This window comes from Podarcis cretensis, assembly GCF_951804945.1.
Source record: "Podarcis cretensis genome assembly, chromosome: 2".
Taxonomy (NCBI): domain Eukaryota; kingdom Metazoa; phylum Chordata; class Lepidosauria; order Squamata; family Lacertidae; genus Podarcis; species Podarcis cretensis.
This window is the reverse complement of record NC_137171.1, coordinates 69,959,376-69,978,398: the sequence shown is the minus strand read 5'-3', so window position 1 is coordinate 69,978,398 and position 19,023 is coordinate 69,959,376. Positions and strand designations below refer to the sequence as shown.

At 47.7% G+C, this 19,023-nt stretch overlaps 1 protein-coding gene across 3 annotated transcripts in view; it reads right to left on the bottom strand.

Moving 5' to 3' along the window:
* PDLIM7 (PDZ and LIM domain 7) overlaps positions 1–19,023 on the bottom strand; it is a 42,224-nt gene that overhangs the window by 15,831 nt on the left and 7,370 nt on the right. For all 3 annotated transcript variants that reach the window (XM_079964285.1, XM_079964284.1, XM_079964286.1), the window contains exons 3-4: positions 2,609–2,760; positions 1,279–1,309 (exon numbers count right to left, since the gene is read on the bottom strand). In XM_079964285.1, the coding sequence (XP_079820411.1) occupies positions 1,279–1,309; positions 2,609–2,760 (183 nt within the window). The remainder of the gene's footprint in view (positions 1–1,278; positions 1,310–2,608; positions 2,761–19,023) is intronic.

Sequence of the window (19,023 nt, the reverse complement as noted above, 5' to 3'; positions counted from 1 at the left end):
CCAGCCAGCCGAATTCCTGGCTAACAGTTGCCAAGACACAAGCAAACACACCCTGTATGTGCCCAGTTGCCTACTGCCAGCCAACTTTGTTGAGCACCCTATGTGGGCAAATGTGGTCGCTCTAGAACTGACCCCGGGATGAGCCTTGGAGAGCAGGTGAGGCGGTTCAGCGTGGGCACGTGTTGTAGCAAAACTGAACCATGCATATCCATTTCTACACCCTCCATCTCGTTCCCAGCCTCCTCCAACCACAAGGGAAACAGAGGAGGGATACGCCCAAGCAGAGAGGGAAACTAGAAGACAGCCCTGGCCACAATCTTGGAGAAGCTGTTTCCCTCCACAGCCTGACTGCCTGGAAGTCCCCTCATCCCCGCCCAGCACTTCTTTTGTGAGGCAAGGCCTCAGACTCCAGGATAAACATTCATACAGGGTTAGACTATACAGGGAACATAGAGGCAAGGGCAGCAAATGGCTCTATTTGCTGCTCCAGCCCAGCTAAGGCAGGCAGCTCCCGGTTCATCCTCCACCTGACCTCTGATGATCACAAACAAATTCAATACTGTGGTGGCCATTTCGAGTTTCTAGCTTCTGAAGGTTTATGGGTGCAATCAAGAGGAGTTCCACTGAACAGCAAGAAAATAAACTGCCATAGATTTGGAGGGCTGGGGAAAAGGCAGCAGTGAGCTCCTTTAGTGCCAGCACACCAAGGTTCAGGCTACGGTGCCTGGTTAGCTCCAAGAGTGAGCTGCCGAGGGGGGAAGAATCCACCAAAACCAGGTGTAAAAAGGAAGAAGATAGCAATGGATGTATACAAAAGTTGCTTGCTTGGAAACTTCAAATAATCAAAATGCCAAGGAGTTGCAAGCTGCACATCACTTATTTGAGGGCATGGTGAATGCAGTAGGAATGTCTGACTTAGAAAAGAGCTCTCTGAAAGCCTTATAAGCACATGGCAGACATAGCCATAGAGTTTGGCCCACAGATGTAGCACAATCGGTGTAGCTCAAACAGCCCCCTGGAGAAGGGCTGTGCAGCCTAAAACACATTGGTATTTGTTATTATCCTGAGTTTCAGAATGGATTCTTCACACCCCACTACAGTCTCATTTATTTATTTTGGCTTTTACATCGAGCACCTAACTCAAGGAGTGTCAAACAAGCTAAGGCACTTGTGTTTCCTCAACTATCCCACAGCTCCCCTAGACCAGCGGCAGAACTGGTGCCCAGCGAGGTCTGTGAGAGAGCAGACCCACCACGGAGGAAGCGGAGGAAGACGTACCTTCTGAGGCTTGCCGAGGAGATTCTGGACTCTGCAAGAGAAAAGCTGCCGTTAACAAGAAGAAAGGCACTACCTGGCAGGGGCTCTCCTGGGGCAGCAATAACAGGCAAGTGGTGGCAGCTGGTGCTTTTGACTTGCAGCGACAGAGCTGCACTTCCCAGCAGAGATTATGCTCAGAGAGCAGGGCCACAGCAACATGAGGAAAGCAGCCTGCTCCCTTTCACACCATGAGGGAAGATAGTGGTGACAGCTCAGCCATGGAAGATCCAGTGACTGGATTGGTCCTGCCTAGGTTGCCTGGGAGAAAACTCTTCTGGGGCATGGCTAAAAGCCCTGTGTCCTAAGAGCACACCCTTGGCCTCTCTCAGGGTTAATATCCACTCATTCACACACTCACTTAAGCATCACTCTGGCTGGCTGAATAAGGACCCCTGGAGAGTTAGAGAGGCTTTCTTCCACTCTCCAGTGATTCAGATGCAGCCAAGATCACTGTGGGTATAAATATGCTATGAAGCGGTGGCAGTTCACCAAAGTGAAAAGCTAGTTAGCCTACTGCTATGTTTATGAGTTAAGACAGTGCTTCTCAAAGGGTGTGGGACGCCACATTGGTGCGGCAGGAGAGGATGGAAAGCGTGGCACCAAGATTCAAGGACAAAGAAACTTTTAAATATTTCAGTGTAGTGTAGTATCTATCTATATTGCAGAATATGGATAGGTATATTTTCAAAAAGAGCAAGAGCATCAAGTGATATTGAGCATCAAGTTGTGATCCAGGATTGCCATTTGAACAGTGTGCTGGAGAGCAGCATTGGCTATTCTGCAGTCCCACGACACATTGTAGTGAATAGGGATATTCAACTCTGACAAATGCAAAAGATCAGAAAAGAGAAAGGCTTCTTTGTGTTGATGAGAGTTTGTTTGACTCAAGTTAGACCTAATATAAATGAAGCTACCAGCAAAAGCAAGCTCACACCTCTCATTCAGTTTGTATACATGCTTAAAGTACATACGTAAGAGGCTCATTGATCATTATATTTTGGGAATGATACATGTTATTATGTAGCTGCATTGTTCTATACTTTCTGGATCAAGCACTGCTAGTTGGTTCTCTTTTTGCTTTCCAATGTATTTCTTATCAATAAAAAAATGGCGTGGCGTGAGCAAGTTTTTATTCTGGAAGTGTGACCCAGAGGAAAAAGTTTGAGAACCAGTGAGTTGTTATTTTGAGGACTGGGCTTGAGTGCAAGGAGTATGTCAACTTTAACCACTTCTCGATCCTATAATGCATGCCATGCTCCTAGTATCTTAACTCACACCAAGAGCCTCTTACCTGCTCAAGCTGAGCGAGAGCTTGTCCCCGCATGCACGGATCTTGTTCTGTGCTTCAATGTGGGTCAAGGTGCTCGTGTTCTCTCCATCAATGCTTAGCACCCAGTCACCTACTCCCACACCTGCTTGGGCTGCCTTGCCCCCGGGGGTGAGCTGCAAGGAGAGGAAGAAGAGGACTCGGTGACACAGAATAGTTACCCACATGAAGAGACAAAGGCAGGAAGCAAGCAGTGTGGTTCTCAGCATTACACCATATCTAGTGGAGCAGGATCTGGAGTAGTGGAATCAGATCCAATCCTGTCTTCCTCTGTTTCCACCATAACTTCCGCTAAACAAAGTGTGTAATTGTTGCATGCTCCAAAGGTGATAGCACTGTAGAGAACAATGCTCAAAGTGGCTGGAACTGATTTACCGATGGGCCTGAAAGTTGGAAACCAAGATTCAAACCCAGCAGGTAGGGCAACTACAAGGCCACTCAGCTATCTTCCAGTCTAACCTGCCTCCCAGGGATGATGCAAAACGCATAGAGGAAGAGACAGGTACAAATTTATGAATGAGACATATTTCACTGCATAAGACTTTGCTGTCCCATCTCTCCTCCAGCCATTAAAAGGAGATCCCGACTTGCACCAACACCACACATGCTGGCCTCCAAAGAGGCTCCTCTTGCCTAACTCATGGTCTTTGGCTTTGATCAGCAATGATCAGTGTTAGAAACTTAGATATATAAGCTAGGTGCCAAATTGCTCCTTAAACCAGGGTTACAGTTGTCAAAACGAAATGTCTAGTTGCCATGTAGCGGCCAGACGGCTCGAAAGCTGTATTTTTCAATACGACCTTTTGGTTCCTGAAATTCATTCTGATTGCACAAATAAAATATCACGGATACAATTCTACAGGATGGTTGTTAGTGTGTGAAAACAGTCAAGATCCAAGGATCCCCAGGCATGCATTTCCAGATGGTGGAGACATCATGTTTGCTTGGTCGCAAGTGGCCTGGAGAATTTCGAACACTGATCAGCATATCATTTTCTGGTAATATAAAGAGGCCTCTGAAACATGCCTTGGCTGCTCTCCACAAAACCATATAGTTGCACATTTAAATTGCCAACAATCGTATGCATGATCGGTTTGGATTCACACTGTCCCATAGCATTCAACACCCCCCCCAAAAAAAAAAAAAAAAACAACCACCCCACAAGCAAACACAGCCATCCAGGGCGCTGGAGAGGAGGAAAAACAACAACCCCACAAGCAAACACAGCCATCCAGGGCGCTGGAGAGGATGAAGCTTGATCCCTGATAAAATTCCTCTCGTAGGCCCTGCAGCCATCCTTAACAAAGCTGGATTAGCTTAAATTTGCCGAGCATCATGACACACCCAAAACCTTTCCAAACCCCAGTTCTTAGTTTTAGTGCTGCATTACTGCCATCACTCACTGAGCTCCAGTGGCACATTGCCCATGTTTTGCATTGGTTATGTCCACAGATTGGGGCATGGATGAGTTTGTAGATGAATGGTGCCAGGCGTGTGTCTGTCTGCTCACATCCAAGTGCTTTCAATGTTATGTCTCCAAAACCTATGCTGATGTTTCCTACCCGCATAAGTGGGTGGTGCTTGATGGAATCTATTTCTGCTGTGTGTTGTTGTTCCCTCCCCCCTACCTGTGTCTGTCAGTAACCCTGAGTCATTGTCGTGAGCAAAGCAATTCAGAGACATAAATATAAATAATAATCCCCCAACCCTCTGTGAGGTCTGGCATCCATTCTGGGCATGCATGCAATGGCAAACGGGCACCTTTTAAAAAAGAAAAGAAAAGAAAAATTAATTATCTGTGGAATGGTGTTACAACAAACTTCTGCCAAAGCCAATGCTTCAAGCATGCTTTATAGAAGGAGAGATCTGCCAGATTTGCACAAATAGTAAGCGAAAATATTTTTTATTAAATGATATGTCATGGCCAGAACCACCAGTAGGTCACTGAAGAGCACCGTACAAGGATAAAGAACGGCCTGGCAGGTAGGTGTACAGGAACCTCCAATCTGTTTCCATTGAGAAAGTGTGCGTGTTTGCAAAGAAAGCAGGGGCCCTGCTTCATCTTTAGATAACAATTTTATTATTCATTCCTGTGCCCATCTGGCTGGGTTTCCCCAGCCACTCTCACCAATCAAGTAATTGGAAATTGGTCACATCTCTGCAACCTGCATAATCATTGCCAGGAAGATGGCTCATCGCCCATCACCATGGGCACTCATTTTCAGGCGCAAAGCAAATTTCATTTTTACATTTGATATAGCTGCTCTGCAAAATTTTTTAGCAGTTTTATTATTATTATTATTTTAATGCCCCTTCATTTGAGCTGACAGAAGTAAAATGGGAGTAGACAGCACGGATGGTGACAGGCAGCAATGAGTGAGATGTAATGACACATGTAAAAATACGCCCCCACACAATGCGCTTCAGTATATCCAGATGTAATTTCATATTGGATATACTTTCATTATCAGATTATCCCCAAGGCTGGAGATATATAATAATTTTATGGTGGAAGGAGCATAATAATAGTAACAGCAGTAGTTTTATTATTTGTACCCTGCCCATCTGGCTTGTCACTTGAGTGAGGAGGCCATTATGTGGGCAATACCCAAAAAAAAATTGAGGCACACGAAGTTGCAAAACTCCCATGTAGATGAGCCCACACCTGTGGGCAAAAGGAAGCAAAGCTGGAAGAATAATATGTGCTCCCAGAAAAAGAAAAAAGCAATTCCCAGGTTAGCTTTACAAATACATTATGGGGGGAAATTGATACCTGCAATACAAAAGCTAGCTCCTAAACAGCATAAAACTAATTCAGTAAGAGGTTAAGAATGAATTTTATGTGCCACGTGGGTGAGGGGAAGAAAAAGCACAGAATGACCAGGCTCCTGTAGCTTTAAGACTTGTAGAGAAGTGGGAATTTCAGGGAGGTGCAGCTTTTCTCACCCATGCATGGCAAGCCACATCTTGCAGAAATTCCTTCCCTCCTGGCTTGGCGATAGAGGAGCCCTGTCCCGCTTTGCGTCCGGTCACCGTATTTGGATCCACTGCAGAGAAGTTGAGCAACGACTGCACATTTATTGTGCAATAAAAACAAATTATCTGGAAGAGCCCAGGGCCTACGGGAGAGTTTAGACTTGCTGATGAATGCAGCAGACCAGACAGAACAGCCCAAACATAACTTTGCAGTTGCCTGGCTGCTGACCCAAAGTGCACTCCTTGGCCCTTTGAGTTGGAATATGCCAATTCCCACCACGATGCTGTAGCAGCCAGTGAAGCTGCACCTGCCGATACTCTTGTCGTTCAGCTTTTAAAAGCAGGTGGTGAAAAGCCCTGTCTAGTGACACACATTCTCTCCACCATCCCCTCCACCCTCCAGTGTTTTGGCTTTGTACTTCCCTCCTACTGCTTGTATTGGCGTTCCTCTCATGTTTGCTGCGTTTGTGGACAAAGAAGCGCACAGTGCTCCCTGGGCAGGCAAGATTAGAAGTCTGATTGAATGAACTCTGCGCCCAGGTTCTCACCATTAGATTATGGTGGTGAATTAACTTCTTCAAAAGGGCACAAAACTATCAGTCTTAACCGGACTGTTGTCTTCTTGTGATACCTGTAATATACAGTACACACACAACACAGGATGAGGGGGGTTCAGGGATCCCCAAATGAGTAGGTGGGGGTGTTGAAATTCACTCCTGATGATCAGGCAAAAGGAAAAAGAAAAGAAACTACCTTAGTCAAGGCTAAATGAAGTAAGAGAGAGGCACAGCATTGCAACTGATTGCACCATCTTGCCTGCTGAGCCTTGGGAGAAGAGCATTGCAGTACAAGGAGCCCGTTTTTATTTATTTGAATTATACCACGCCCTTCAGCAGTTTCCCAGGGCTGCTTTGCACTAATATGTGGAACAAGAAAGGAAGGGGAGGCTGAGTGGTAGTTAGGAACCGAGGAAGCTGCCTTGCTTGCACTGCCTCAGACTTAACTGGTCTGTCTGGCTCAGTCACTGACTGGTAGCAGTTCACCAGAGGTTCAGAGAGGGGGCAATGCCCAGCCCTACTTAGAGATGCTGGGGATTAAACCTAGGACAGCATGCACCCTACCAGACAACTACCAGACTTTCAGAAGACATCTGAGGCAGCCCTGTTTAGGGAAGCTTTTAATGTTTAATAGGTTATTGTATTTTAGTGTTCTGTTGGAAGCCGCCCAGAGTGGCTGGGGAAACCCAGCCAGATGGGGGGGTATAAATAAATTATTATTATTATTATTATTATTATTATTATTATTATTATTATTATTACTACTACTACTACTACTACTACTACCACCACCACCACCACTAAGCTAAGCTACAGCCCTCCACAAGGTTGAGAGTGAAGAGGGGGAATCTGGGACAGTGTGCTCCTAGAACTCCTTTCACACATTGCCCATGCAATTACTGCTGGGCAGGCTCCTGGCATATTAGTTCCCTCTCAGGCATTGCTGAGGGGACTGAGGCCATGCTTTGGGTCCTGCCCCTGGCATGCGCATGCTGGTTGCCCTCACCCACCCCACCCCAGGTTGGTGTGGTTATCTGCAGGGAAGAAGCTTCAGAAGCAGGCATGGCAGCTGCTTAATGCCACATGCTGTCTACAAATGCCCAGGCGCTAACGGGCTTTGAGCAAACACCCACCCACCCCGACCGCCTGCAGGGAATGGCTTCTCTGTTGCACACAAACCCACTTCTGTCTCTGCCCTATTTGGATATGTTTAGTACTGGTTGGAATCTTCTCAGAAACGCTCAGGACTGCCGGACAGTCATAATCTTCCACAAAGCGAACAGCACACCCACCCACAAAGCCACACCACTTCAAAACTACCGGTATTTGGGAGCATCTCAGAAAAGGGGAAAGTTCTGAACGATGCTTTGAAGAACAATGTTGCTTGCAGCAACGGCAGGCAGTCATAGGCTGAAAACTTGACAGTGAGGAAAAAAGGTACTCCCTTTCCCCAGGGTTGAGAAGCCTCTATGAAAAACTGGAAGTACGGGAGAGGGCCACATTTATTTGTTCAGAAGTAGAGTGTTGCCAATGGGTGGTGTGTGTGTGTGTGTGTGTGTGTGTGTGTGTGTGTGTGTGTTCCCCCTCCACCCGTTGGACTGTGCCTTTAAACAACTGCCAGGCAAACCAAAAAGAAATAAGACAACATTAATTCAAATGTGAACTTCTAGAAATCTGCAGCACCCAACAAGGCAGTCTTACTGAAGCCACCCACTCTCACACCCATGTTATAGTCCAGTGTTTCCCAAACTTAAGTCTCCCATCACCCTTAGCTAGCAGGACCAGTGGTCAGGGATGATGGGAACTGCAGTCCAAAAACAGCTGGAGGGCCAAGTTTTAGAAACACTGGTATAGTCCATATGCAATGAGCAATCCCACTTGGAAATGGCACACCTCTTCTCCCCCTACCCCAATCACTGATAAGCAAAGGACACCCAATATACATAGCCTCAGCGTAGATGCAAATGCTTCAAAGTGGTAGGACCACAGGAGGCTGCCTTATACAGACCATGGTCCACCTACCTCAGTATTACCTACACCAAGGGTAGCCAATGTAGTGCCTTGCAGACACTGTCGGGACTCCAACTCCCATCAGCCCCCACCAGCATCTGCAATGGTCAGGGGTGATAGGAGTTACAGTCCAGCAAGATCCAGATAGCATCATATTGGCTACGCCCAGCTTAGGCTGACTGGCAGTGGCTCTCCAGGGTGTCAGGCAGGGGTCTCTCCCAGCCCTGAAGAAACCAGGGATTGATCCTGATATGCAGTGGGCTGGAAGAGGGCCATGCGATCAAGGCTGTTGTGGGAACAAGCTTTTAGGATCAGCCAAGTGGCTTTTAAAACAGAGGTAGGAATAGGTAGGTGTAACAATCCACACCGTGGGAAGTGCATGGAGAAGGCAGACATGATCCTGCAGCTTGGCCCTTGACCCCTTAGCCCTGTGTAACAGCAAGTCTGCGCTGGGCCACATGTTTTGCGAAGGTGATGATGCAAGCTCCAACTTACTAATAATCATTCTGCTATTAGATAGCATTTTAGATGCCACAGGGCAATTTGTCATCTTAATGAAACAGCCTGTGAAACTTAATAGAAAATAGCACTATTCTTTACTTGGAAAGAAAGGAGAAGGGGGTTGGGGAGAGGAAATGACAAATATGAAACTACCTATGATGAAAGCAGCTAAGACCCAGCCAACCCTTTATCTGAGTAACCTCCACACTGCATTAATGCAAATGTTGTTTGGATAATCAACTCAAGAGCTGGTACATTCAGGAACCTGGGGGGGGGGGCGGAGGGAAGAGGTATGTATTGGATGGTCAAATATTTACAAGTTTAAACACAAAGGAGTCTGTAGATAACACAGAAGTCTTTCTAGCCTGCTTTACACAGTACAGAAGAGTGCGAGACTGTATAGGGAAATCCAATTATTCATAAACTTATCATCAGGCAACTCTGAGCAAAATCGTTCATCACGCTGAGATTTCCAAAGTTCAGCCCAAGGGGCACAATTCTGGTCTGCAACTGAACACAGTTTTAGGGGATTTTCTGCAGATTCATCTTCTGACACAATGCACAAAAGTCTTGCGGCTTGTAGGTTTTGTTTCTGCCACTCAGTTACGGCTGAGAACCAAACTACATGTTACACTCAATGTGCAGCATGCAGCTACATCTTTTTTTTTAATGTACACCTATCTATTCCCTCTCCTGCCAACCTAGCAGTTCGAAAGCATGTCAAAGTGCAAGTAGATAAATAGCTCCTGCGGGAAGGTAAACGGCGTTTCCGTGCGCTGCTCTGGTTCGCCAGAAGCGGCTTAGTCATGCTGGCCACATGACCTGCAAGTTGTACGCCGGCTCCCTCGGCCAGTAAAGCAAGATGAGCGCCGCAACCCCAGAGTCGGCCACAACTGGACCTAATGGTCAGGGGTCCCTTTACCTTTATCTATCCCCTCACCCCGAAGAAACAAACAGCAGTATCGCCACCTTCCATATAAGTTCCCTTATCAGTGGACTGGATATTTTGTGATCACGCTGGATGGCTACTTGTGAGTTGCTGCATGCACTCCCTGATCCTCTGGATATGTCCACCAGATGCAAAGCATGTTGCCTTCATGCCTACCACTCACGGAGACAATGTCCCCCACAAATAACTTTGATTTCCTAGGCTCTTTCTCAACTCAGCACGATTCAAAAAGGCATTTTCCGGGTCAAACAACCAAAGGAGGATCCACACTACCAAAGCTTTTCCTCTCCTCATACAGCTGAATATCTCCACACATCTATGCGCATGCAGCTTTCACGACATCACTCTCCTGCACGTGCTGGATCATCCGATCCCCATTTTAACAAGTTTGCGCTGGAGCTGACTGTAGAATAACTACCCATACACACCCACCATCCAGTCATCCTGTTGTGCTTCTGCAAAAGCCCCATGGCACAGGGCCAGCCCGTTCCCAGCGTTACAAAAGCACCGTTCAGCCTCCCATTCCTTTTCTCTATTCGTAAGCCAACTGAGACACTCAGCAAAGAGGGGAAGAGCCACCATGTGCCCCGCACCCCTGCACTGGGCACCAACCTCATGCAGAGCCCCCAAAGGCAAGAGAAACCTGTCCCGCTTCTGGTGAAAGGACCTAGCATTGAGCTTTGCTGGAGAGAAGCAGGCAGGTTTTGAGGAATCCAAGGAGCCTGTGCTCTTTTCTCCACCGCTCATCCCAAGCCCATCTCTGGACTGGGGGGACGAGGGAGGGAAGGAGGGAGGAGGTGACTGGCTCTAGCATCCCCAAGGGTTTCTCCAGACTTTACTAGAGAGCAGGGCTCTGAAGGAGGGAGCCTGGAGTGAATCAATGCCTTTCCCATAACACAATCCATGTGTCACACTCACGGCCCCGTCGGAGCTACAAAGCCACAGAAATTCCTCAAGCCTGTATGTCTGCTTAGAGAATAGATGGGGGCAGGCAAGCAGCCCACCTCTCTCGGCAGGATCACCTCTCCCAGCCATCTCATTCATCTCCCTCTGTCAGCAGACAGAGACATTAGCTCATCAGCAGCAACGCAATACCCACCCTGGGGGCAGTGAGGCATTAATTAACCCAGAGTCTTCCTGTTCCACAAGTCCCAAGCAGAAAGAAGCAGAGGGGGAACGCGGAGCATGATTGCACCGTTTGGCCAAAAGGGAGCTAGCTGTGTCCAAGAAACTCAAGCCGCAATCATGGCTGCCTGTGGGAGGGGTCAGCAGAAGGCTATGCTAGAAGTTTTGGCTACAGCAATCCATGCTGGCAACTGGAAGGCTACCATGTGGCTTCCTTAGGGCAGGGTTGATTTTTAAAACAGAAAAAGCACTTGAGCCTGTTGAGAGCACGGAGAATTCAACTAATTTTCCAGACCAGGCCTGGATCACGGGCGTAGCCAGGGGTTTTGTGGGGGGGGGGAGGACTTTTGTTAGGAGGGGCCAGAACCAACGTGATTGGTCAGTTGGTTAAGCATTTCTATTGTTTACTTGATGGGGGGCAGCTGCCCCTCCCCACTCTGCCTTGGCCTGGTGTCAGCGCCATCAGGTGCATGCTGAAGCCCATGGATGGGCCGAGGGGAAACCACCAGAGGGGCCAAGGATAAGCCTTGGCTAGCATGCAAAAGGCAGTGGTGCTCTTTCCTCCTCTGCTGCTGTGGGAGGCCCTCCCCACTGGGAAATGGAAGACTGTCCCAGGTACAGTGGTACCTCGGGTTACATATGCTTCAGGTTACATACGCCTCAGGTTAGACTCCGCTAACCCAGAAATAGTACCTCAGGTTAAGAACTTTGCTTCAGGATGAGAACAGAAATCGTGCCCTGGCAGCGCGGCGGCCCCATTAGCTAAAGTGGTGCTTCAGGTTAAGAACAGTTTCAGGTTAAGAATGGACCTCCAGAACAAATTAAGTATGTAATTTGCAGGACCCCTCAGGGCAATTCTTGAGTGGGAAGGGGGCCTCCAGAGGAAGCAGAGCATGGCTTACATGACCCTTTCAGCCCCACCATCATCATCTTCTCACCCCAAGGATGGTCACTGCTGTACAAGCTCAAGCAGGGGAAGTCAGCCTTTCTGCCCCAAGGAATGCATGGGACGGTGGATGGTGGGTCAGGGGCCAGCATGCAGCTGGTGAGAAAGGAAAGGGCCCCCCCCAACACTCTTCCATTGCCTCTGCTAAGAAACCAGGAGCCTCTGGCCCTCCCTCAGCTACTACCTAATGGCAACCCTTCCATCAGGTGACCTGGACAGCTTCCATCTCAGCTGGTCATTATAAGAGCAATAACTGTATGAGAACTGGTTCTGGAGCTTGCTCCCCACACAGTAACGCTTCCTTCCCATTCCACTCTCTTTTAAATTGTACGTCTAAGGGTAGGGACCCTCTTCTTACAGTGCTTTGGGAGCTGGAAACTGCCTTGGCTGTCCAGTATGGTCAACAGAGAGAGAGAGACAGGGGAAGTGCAACCCTCTTGAGTCCCTTTGATCTAGCAGCTCTTGATACCATCTGGCTCTCTTCTAGAGTGGCTGTCCTAAGCTGGGAATGGGTGGTACTCTAGTGGATGCGCTAGACCAGTGCCTGGCCTCAGGGATGGTCTGGATGACTGTGGTGGCTCCCTGACTGTGCAATGCTCTCTCCAGAGAGATGTGTCTGGTGCCATCACCATCAGCCTTTAGGCGTGAGGTGAAGATATTCTTGTTCACCTAATAATTTTGTGCTGAACTGATGGCCATCTTTTAGTTGAGTGGAGCAGGATGTGTCCTTTTAGTTTTGCTGTAAGATGAGCACTTTTAGTGGATGATTTTTAAAACAAATCATTTTTTAATTTGGTATTCTAAGCTTTTTTAAAAAAATTGTAAGCCTCTTCGAGATACATTTTTGGAGCAAATGACAAATGAATAAACAATGTTTTAAAACAATCACTGGACAATTGAACACCATGACCAAATGTGTAGGGAGAAGCTGCACTAAGGGCTTGCCTGCCTGCCTGTCTGCCTGCCTAACCCCCTAAAGGCTAAAATTGACTTTGTCCAGAACCAAAAAGAAGCCGCTTGGAATAGAAGCACTATGTGCTCCCACTTCTGATTTATTGGTTTAATACCAACTTTCTCAGGGACATGGGTGGCACTGTGGTCTAAACCACTGAGCCTAGGGCTTGCCGATCGAAAGGTCGGCGGTTCGAATTCCTGCGATGGGGTGAGCTCCTGTTGTTCAGTTCCTGCTCCTGCCAACCTAGCAGTTCGAAAGCACGTCAAAGTGCAAGTAGATAAATAGGTACCGCTCCGGTGAGAAGGTAAACAGCGTTTCCGTGTGCTGCTCTGGTTTCGCCAGAAGCGGCTTAGTCATGCTGGCCACATGACCCAGAAGCTGTCTGAGGACAAATGCCGGCTCCCTCAGCCAGTAAAGCAAGATGAGCACTACAACCCCAGAGTCAGCCACGACTGGACTTAACTGTTAGGGGTCCTTTACCTTTTTACCAGCTTTCTCTGGGGCAGGACCAGTTACTCCTGAGGACAGTGCAACCATTTCTCTGGGCAACATCCTCTAGCTATTCCCCCCCCCCCGAACCATCTGCCTCCTGACTTGAGGATGGTGGCAAATAAACAGTCATAGGTTTAGGTTAAGTCGCTGCACCATAAGGACCAGCCACTTAGGCACATCACTAAAATGTCTCAAGTATCACTCCAGCCAACCTCTCCCCTCTTCTTGCCAACTCAGCTAATACATCCTCTTAGTTGTATGAAAGGGCAGAAAACTACTGCATCCGGGGTTAAGAGCATCCAGGGGTGATACAGCTTTCAACCATCCCTGCTCCCTTGGGATGAAGATCTGCTGGCACTTGGAGGAAGCCCAAGTTTTCTTCCAAGTCCAGCTCAACATGAACATAAAAGGAGAATCTGGGTCTGCTGCTAGATCTCCAGGCAGCTCAGAGGGCTGGCAAACGCTCCTGCAAAGCCCAGCAGCAACTTCTCACTTCCTTGACACAGGGCTCCGGATGAAAAATCCGGGCTTTGTACCAACACCATGACAGCCCATCGCAAGAGACCTGTGTGAAATACTGAGGACATAATGCTCTAGGAGAGCTGGAAAAGAAGCACCCTAAATGGCTGGAACTTGAAAGGAGCTCTGCCAAAGTGTTACCCCTGGTGAAGCAGGAATAGAGCGAATCGTATGCCCCTAGCAGTACAAATTCGCTGTCGGCAACAAAAGATAAATTACTAACAAAACCACATGCTGCTATATATGGCTCCCATGTTATAAGGGACATTTATGTAGGAACTTGCTGTGGCTTATGGTGCTATTACTCCAGGCAGCTCCCGTGTTTTCATTTTTATATGGAAAGAATCCCAGGGACAGAGCCATACACAGGGGGAGAAGCGCAGGAATGTGTGCAACTTTAGGTGGAATGCACAAGTCCCCCGAGGGATGGAGCAGGCAGATCATAAATTTGTCTGATCTTTCAAATGGGGGGAAATGACAGCTGGAGTCAATGTGCACCAAGATATACCTTCTCCCAACCTGTTCAGTTCACCCCACCAGGCAATTCTGACAGGCCTTGCCCAGTGGGCACAATGCCACCAACTTTATATATAGTGCCAATGTATCCTTTTCCCTGGGAGTCTGAGGAAAATGCTTCCCAGGCATAAGGTAGTGGGAAGTCTAGAAATCAGGCCATTTCACTGTTCAGGGTGAAGGAGGTGTCTGGCCCGGCATGCGAATGGCTCCCCCTAAGGAGGATGAGAAGCCCAGTCCCCAACCTGCGGCCCTCTGGACATTTTGGACTACAGCTCCCATCATCCCCAGATTGGGACTGATAGGAGTTGTAGTCCAACAACATCCAGGGGCACCAGGTTGGAGAAGGCTGAACAATGCAAGGCCAGGGAAAGGCAAACTGATTTATTCAAATAGAAGGAGGATTTCCTCGTTTCCACACGTACACCGAAACTATTATTGTTTTAAATCTGGTTCACCAATGTAACACTTCATTCCTTTTCTTTCTTTCTTTCTTTCTTTCTTTCTTTCTTTCTTTCTTTCTTTGCAAAATCCTGCATCTTTAATTTGCTTTTTAACATGGTAGTGTCATGACACAAAGAGCACATCCAGAGATTAGGACAAGTTTCAACAACCCCACAATCCCAAAATCTGAAATCGCAGGGGATAAAAAGACAGAGGTCATTCCACAGCAGTTATATGGTCAGAAAGAGAGAACACAACACGTCAGGCTGGGCAGTACAGCTAATCCAGAAATGCTCTAGATTTCCATCTTCTGGCACAGTCAAATCCACTCCCTCCTTCCTTCCTGCCTTATTACACATGAGCAAGTCTAAAAACGACCACCCCTTTGGCACTGTGTGTGCATTTATCCAGGCTGGGCAGGAAGTTTGGGGCTCTGCAGTTCCCTGGCCCCAGAGGACAGCCAGTCTATTCCCAGCCAGCAAGCTTAGCTGGCCTCCTCCACCCCCATTGCCCACCCCACCAGCACAGAAAAAAATGAGGGTGGCTGGTCACTGTGGGAACAGGCATGTCTTCCCCACTTCCTGCCTGTGGCGGGGTTTCAATCCTGGAGCCAACTTGCATCAAAAAGGGTCTGGTTTTCACCAAAGGGGGGAAGCAGTTTCCTTCCTTCAATCTCCACCCCTCTGGCCTTTCCTCTTCCCTTGATTTCAATGACCTTCACATTGGGGCGGCCCACACCTGCTTGCTGCTGCTCAGTTTTAGAAACCTGAGCCAACTCACTCCCAGCAAACATAACCAGCTCTGTTGCTGGGAACAAGAAACCACAGACTCCCCCGCTCAGCAATCACAGAGCCACCAGCTCTCAAGCACAGAGAGCTGACAACTTACTTTTGCAAAACAGTTTCGTTGCTTTAAAGTAGTTTGTGTTCTGCAGTCAACATTGCACAAGCTGCCTTATTCCGAGTCAGGCCATTGGTCCATCTGGCTCAGTATTGTCTACACTGACTGGCAGCAGCTTTCAAGGGTTCCAAGCCAGGCAGGAGTCTTTCCAAACCCAAACTGGAGGTGCTGGGGACTGAAGCAGGTCCTGCCACCTTCTGAATGCAAAGGAGGAGCTCTACCATGGAGCTGCAGAGTGGTCAGGAAGGACTTCTTCATCCCCCATCATGACTAACCAAAGCAGCAAAGTTAATGCAATATTGCACAATTTGCATGATTTTAGACCTGTGGCCTTCCGAACTCCCATCAGCCACAGCCAACATGGCCAGCGGTCAGGGATGATGGGAGCTGTAGACCAACAACATCTGGGCAGCTAGAGTCTCACCATCACCGATTTAGAATTCTGCTTTTTAAGTGAAGGATTTTGCTCTGTTTGAGTACAGAATACACACAGCCCTGCTTTGCAGCAGCTATTATGGAAACCTGCATTTTCTTCTTCTTCATACAGCTGTACTGAAATGAAATGCGAGTGTTCAGAATCTATCCTAGCAAACCAGGGCCTTTGGGAAAACGTCAAAATCCCAAGGAAATTACAGCCTTGTACTCAGTTCCCTGGCAAGTTAGCACAAGTGCCTCTGAAGGTACAGTCAAGCTGCAGTACATGGGGGAAGACACCCCTCTGGGCCCAGCCAATGGGCTTCCTTGGACAATGCTCACCTTGCTCCATCCCTCTTTTAACAGCAAGGAGTGTATTTTTATCCTGTTCTCCATCTGACCTCAGCAGCTCTGCTTGGTTTTCAGAACTCAGCCTTGGGACAGCTGAACCAGCCAGGCATCAATCACTGCACCTGCTCTTTTCTATCACCCATCATGGCCTCATCCTTCCACCACGGCAGGCACCTGAAATGTGTGCCCACTGCAATACCCTCCTCCCTGTCACTCCTCTCTAGGTGGCTCTTCAAAGGATCTTCCAAAAGTTAAAGACACAGGCGCTCGGTACAGAAGGAGCAGGTCATTTCTGGCTGTAATGGACACAGCTAGGAACCTGAGCAAAGGACTGTCATTCTCCCCATCAGTCCTCAGCCACCCCACACTGCTCTAGGCCTGACAGCTTGTCCTGTCCCAACTATGCAGGAATAAAACCAAAATAATGTGGGTTCCTAAGGCTGTACATGAGCTGGAAGACCACTCTGACACATCGGTTTCCCAATTGCATCACCACCCCAGATATTTCACCTACTTGCCAGTGTGTGACTCACAGAACATCTTTCTTGTATGCAGAAGTCACAAGTTCACAATGAGCTCAAGGAAGCCTGGGAGCACAGAGCGGTCACACAGCCCATGAACCGTTAATTCGGAGGCATTGAGCTAATGAGCCAGTAGCTTCCTTCCTAACGCAACTAGCCAACGTTTATTTAATACCCACCCTGAGGCGCTAAAGCTGGACAAGTGTTAAGCTCTCTATTCCTGTTCCACAGCTTCCTCCATTGCTTCGATCCAAGGGGGCTGTTCCAGACCAGCCTTCCTGATTATCAGACCACAGCTCCCATCAGCCCCAGACAGCAAGGCCAAGTCAGGAATGATGGGAGCTGTGGTCCAGCAACTTCTGGAGGGGCACAGTTTCCCCACCCCAGCTCTGGGTGACCCATCCATGCAAATATGTTCCACATCCTGTTTATTAAGAGGTGCACTGTATGGTATGGGGAAGCCACTCCTGCAGATTATGCCACCAATTCGTTTAACATAGAACCCTGGACAGCAACTAGTTTTGCCAGAGGCCTGGATTGAGCAAGGGGTGCAGTGGGTCAAATGCCCAACCCAAACTCCCTACAGTGGCTTTCTGGCAAGTCTCACTGCTGCAGCTGTGCCTCCTCTTCTACATCCCTCCTTTGCTTCTGGGTTCACAACTGCGGGAGCCAAGTATCGTCCCTCACGGGAACAGATTTGGCACAGAAGCCAAGTGTTGACAATCCTCGTCACACAGCCCAGGCAGTCTTCAGACAACTCTGGAGGAACAGTGAAGCCATTTTATCCCCTGCACCTTCTGAGATTACCAAGTTGCAAGGAATCTAATGTTTTAACAGGAACGAGCATAAAGGAGCTATGAGGTCACATAAGCTCACATTCTTCTAGGTATTCTGCTGTAAACATTCGATCTTCCATTTTTAGGAGATGAAATCAACTATTCTCTAGATTGTATTAAGTGTTTCCAAAACGCTTATTTAGGTACTACCTTTTATTTTATTTAGGTCCTTCTAAGAGTCAACCCTGCTGGCAGTTTTGAAGATGGCAGTCAGTTTCAAGGTGTATTCAGCTCTACAAGTCTGTTACTAATATTTGCACTGGGGGAGGCTCAGTCCCAATAAATGCAGGGTCTGTTTTCGCCCTACTTCCTGTTTATTTTCCATGCAAGACCTTTCATCTCATGAGAATGAAGCATTTGTATCAGACACCCAGACAGACATTTCACACTGCTGTGCTTCCTACCTAATACTCAACAGCCTCCCCTCCACCACCAGAGCTTTTCTCCTTGCCTCCCCCCCCCCCCTTATATATCTCATATAGATTGCAACCATATGCTTCACTAGTTTTTATTTTTGGCCTAGCAAATTATTTTAGCAGAAGAGAAACCTTTCTACCCAATTCTCACTACTTTTACAAGCCCCTGCCTTCTTCTCTCACACCTGTCTGCTGACATCTGGCATGCAGCATCAAATCAGGAAGCACTTTTGCAAAAGTTTAGCATTTTTTATTAATGGGAATGCTAAATCCCACATCTCTCAACCAGGAAGAGAAAAGTGCATTGCACGGTAAAAAAATACAGCCGCTCCCCCCAAGGTCTGGGACAGTGGAGGACAAAAGCAGTGTTTGAAATTAGCCAGGTTATCAGGTGCATTTTGCACCTGGCTATTAGCGACTTGCAACCAAGTGAAGATGCCTGGGTGCCAGGATGATGTCTGACATCTCCACCACCTGGAGGTGCATACCTGCAGATCACTGGATCTGTACTGTTTTCACATGCTAATACCACATCCTGTAGAATTCTATCAGTTATATTTTATTTGTACAATCAGAATGAATTGCACGAACCAAAATGCTTTTTCTGTGCCACCTGAGCAGGAGCAGTGACCAGTGTTATAGCTAATTGTTGTAGCTTATCTTCACTTACCCTACTGCCCTGCTCACAGTTGTGAAGAATATTCTTACGTTATGAATGGTCTGTGTCCCCATTAAGAAAAAAAGGTGGGAATAGGCCAGTATATATGTGGACTGTCCCTGGATAAAGGGACTTTTCTTCCTTAAGTTCTTAAAGTTCTTAACCTAGCTGAAGGTTGTCATCTGATCTAGCAAAGACGTTTAACTGAGAAAATAAGACTTTAGCCACCTTGCCCCCAAAATGGCAAGAAGACATTCCATTTTGGCGACTGCAACCTTGGTTTAAGAAGCCATTTG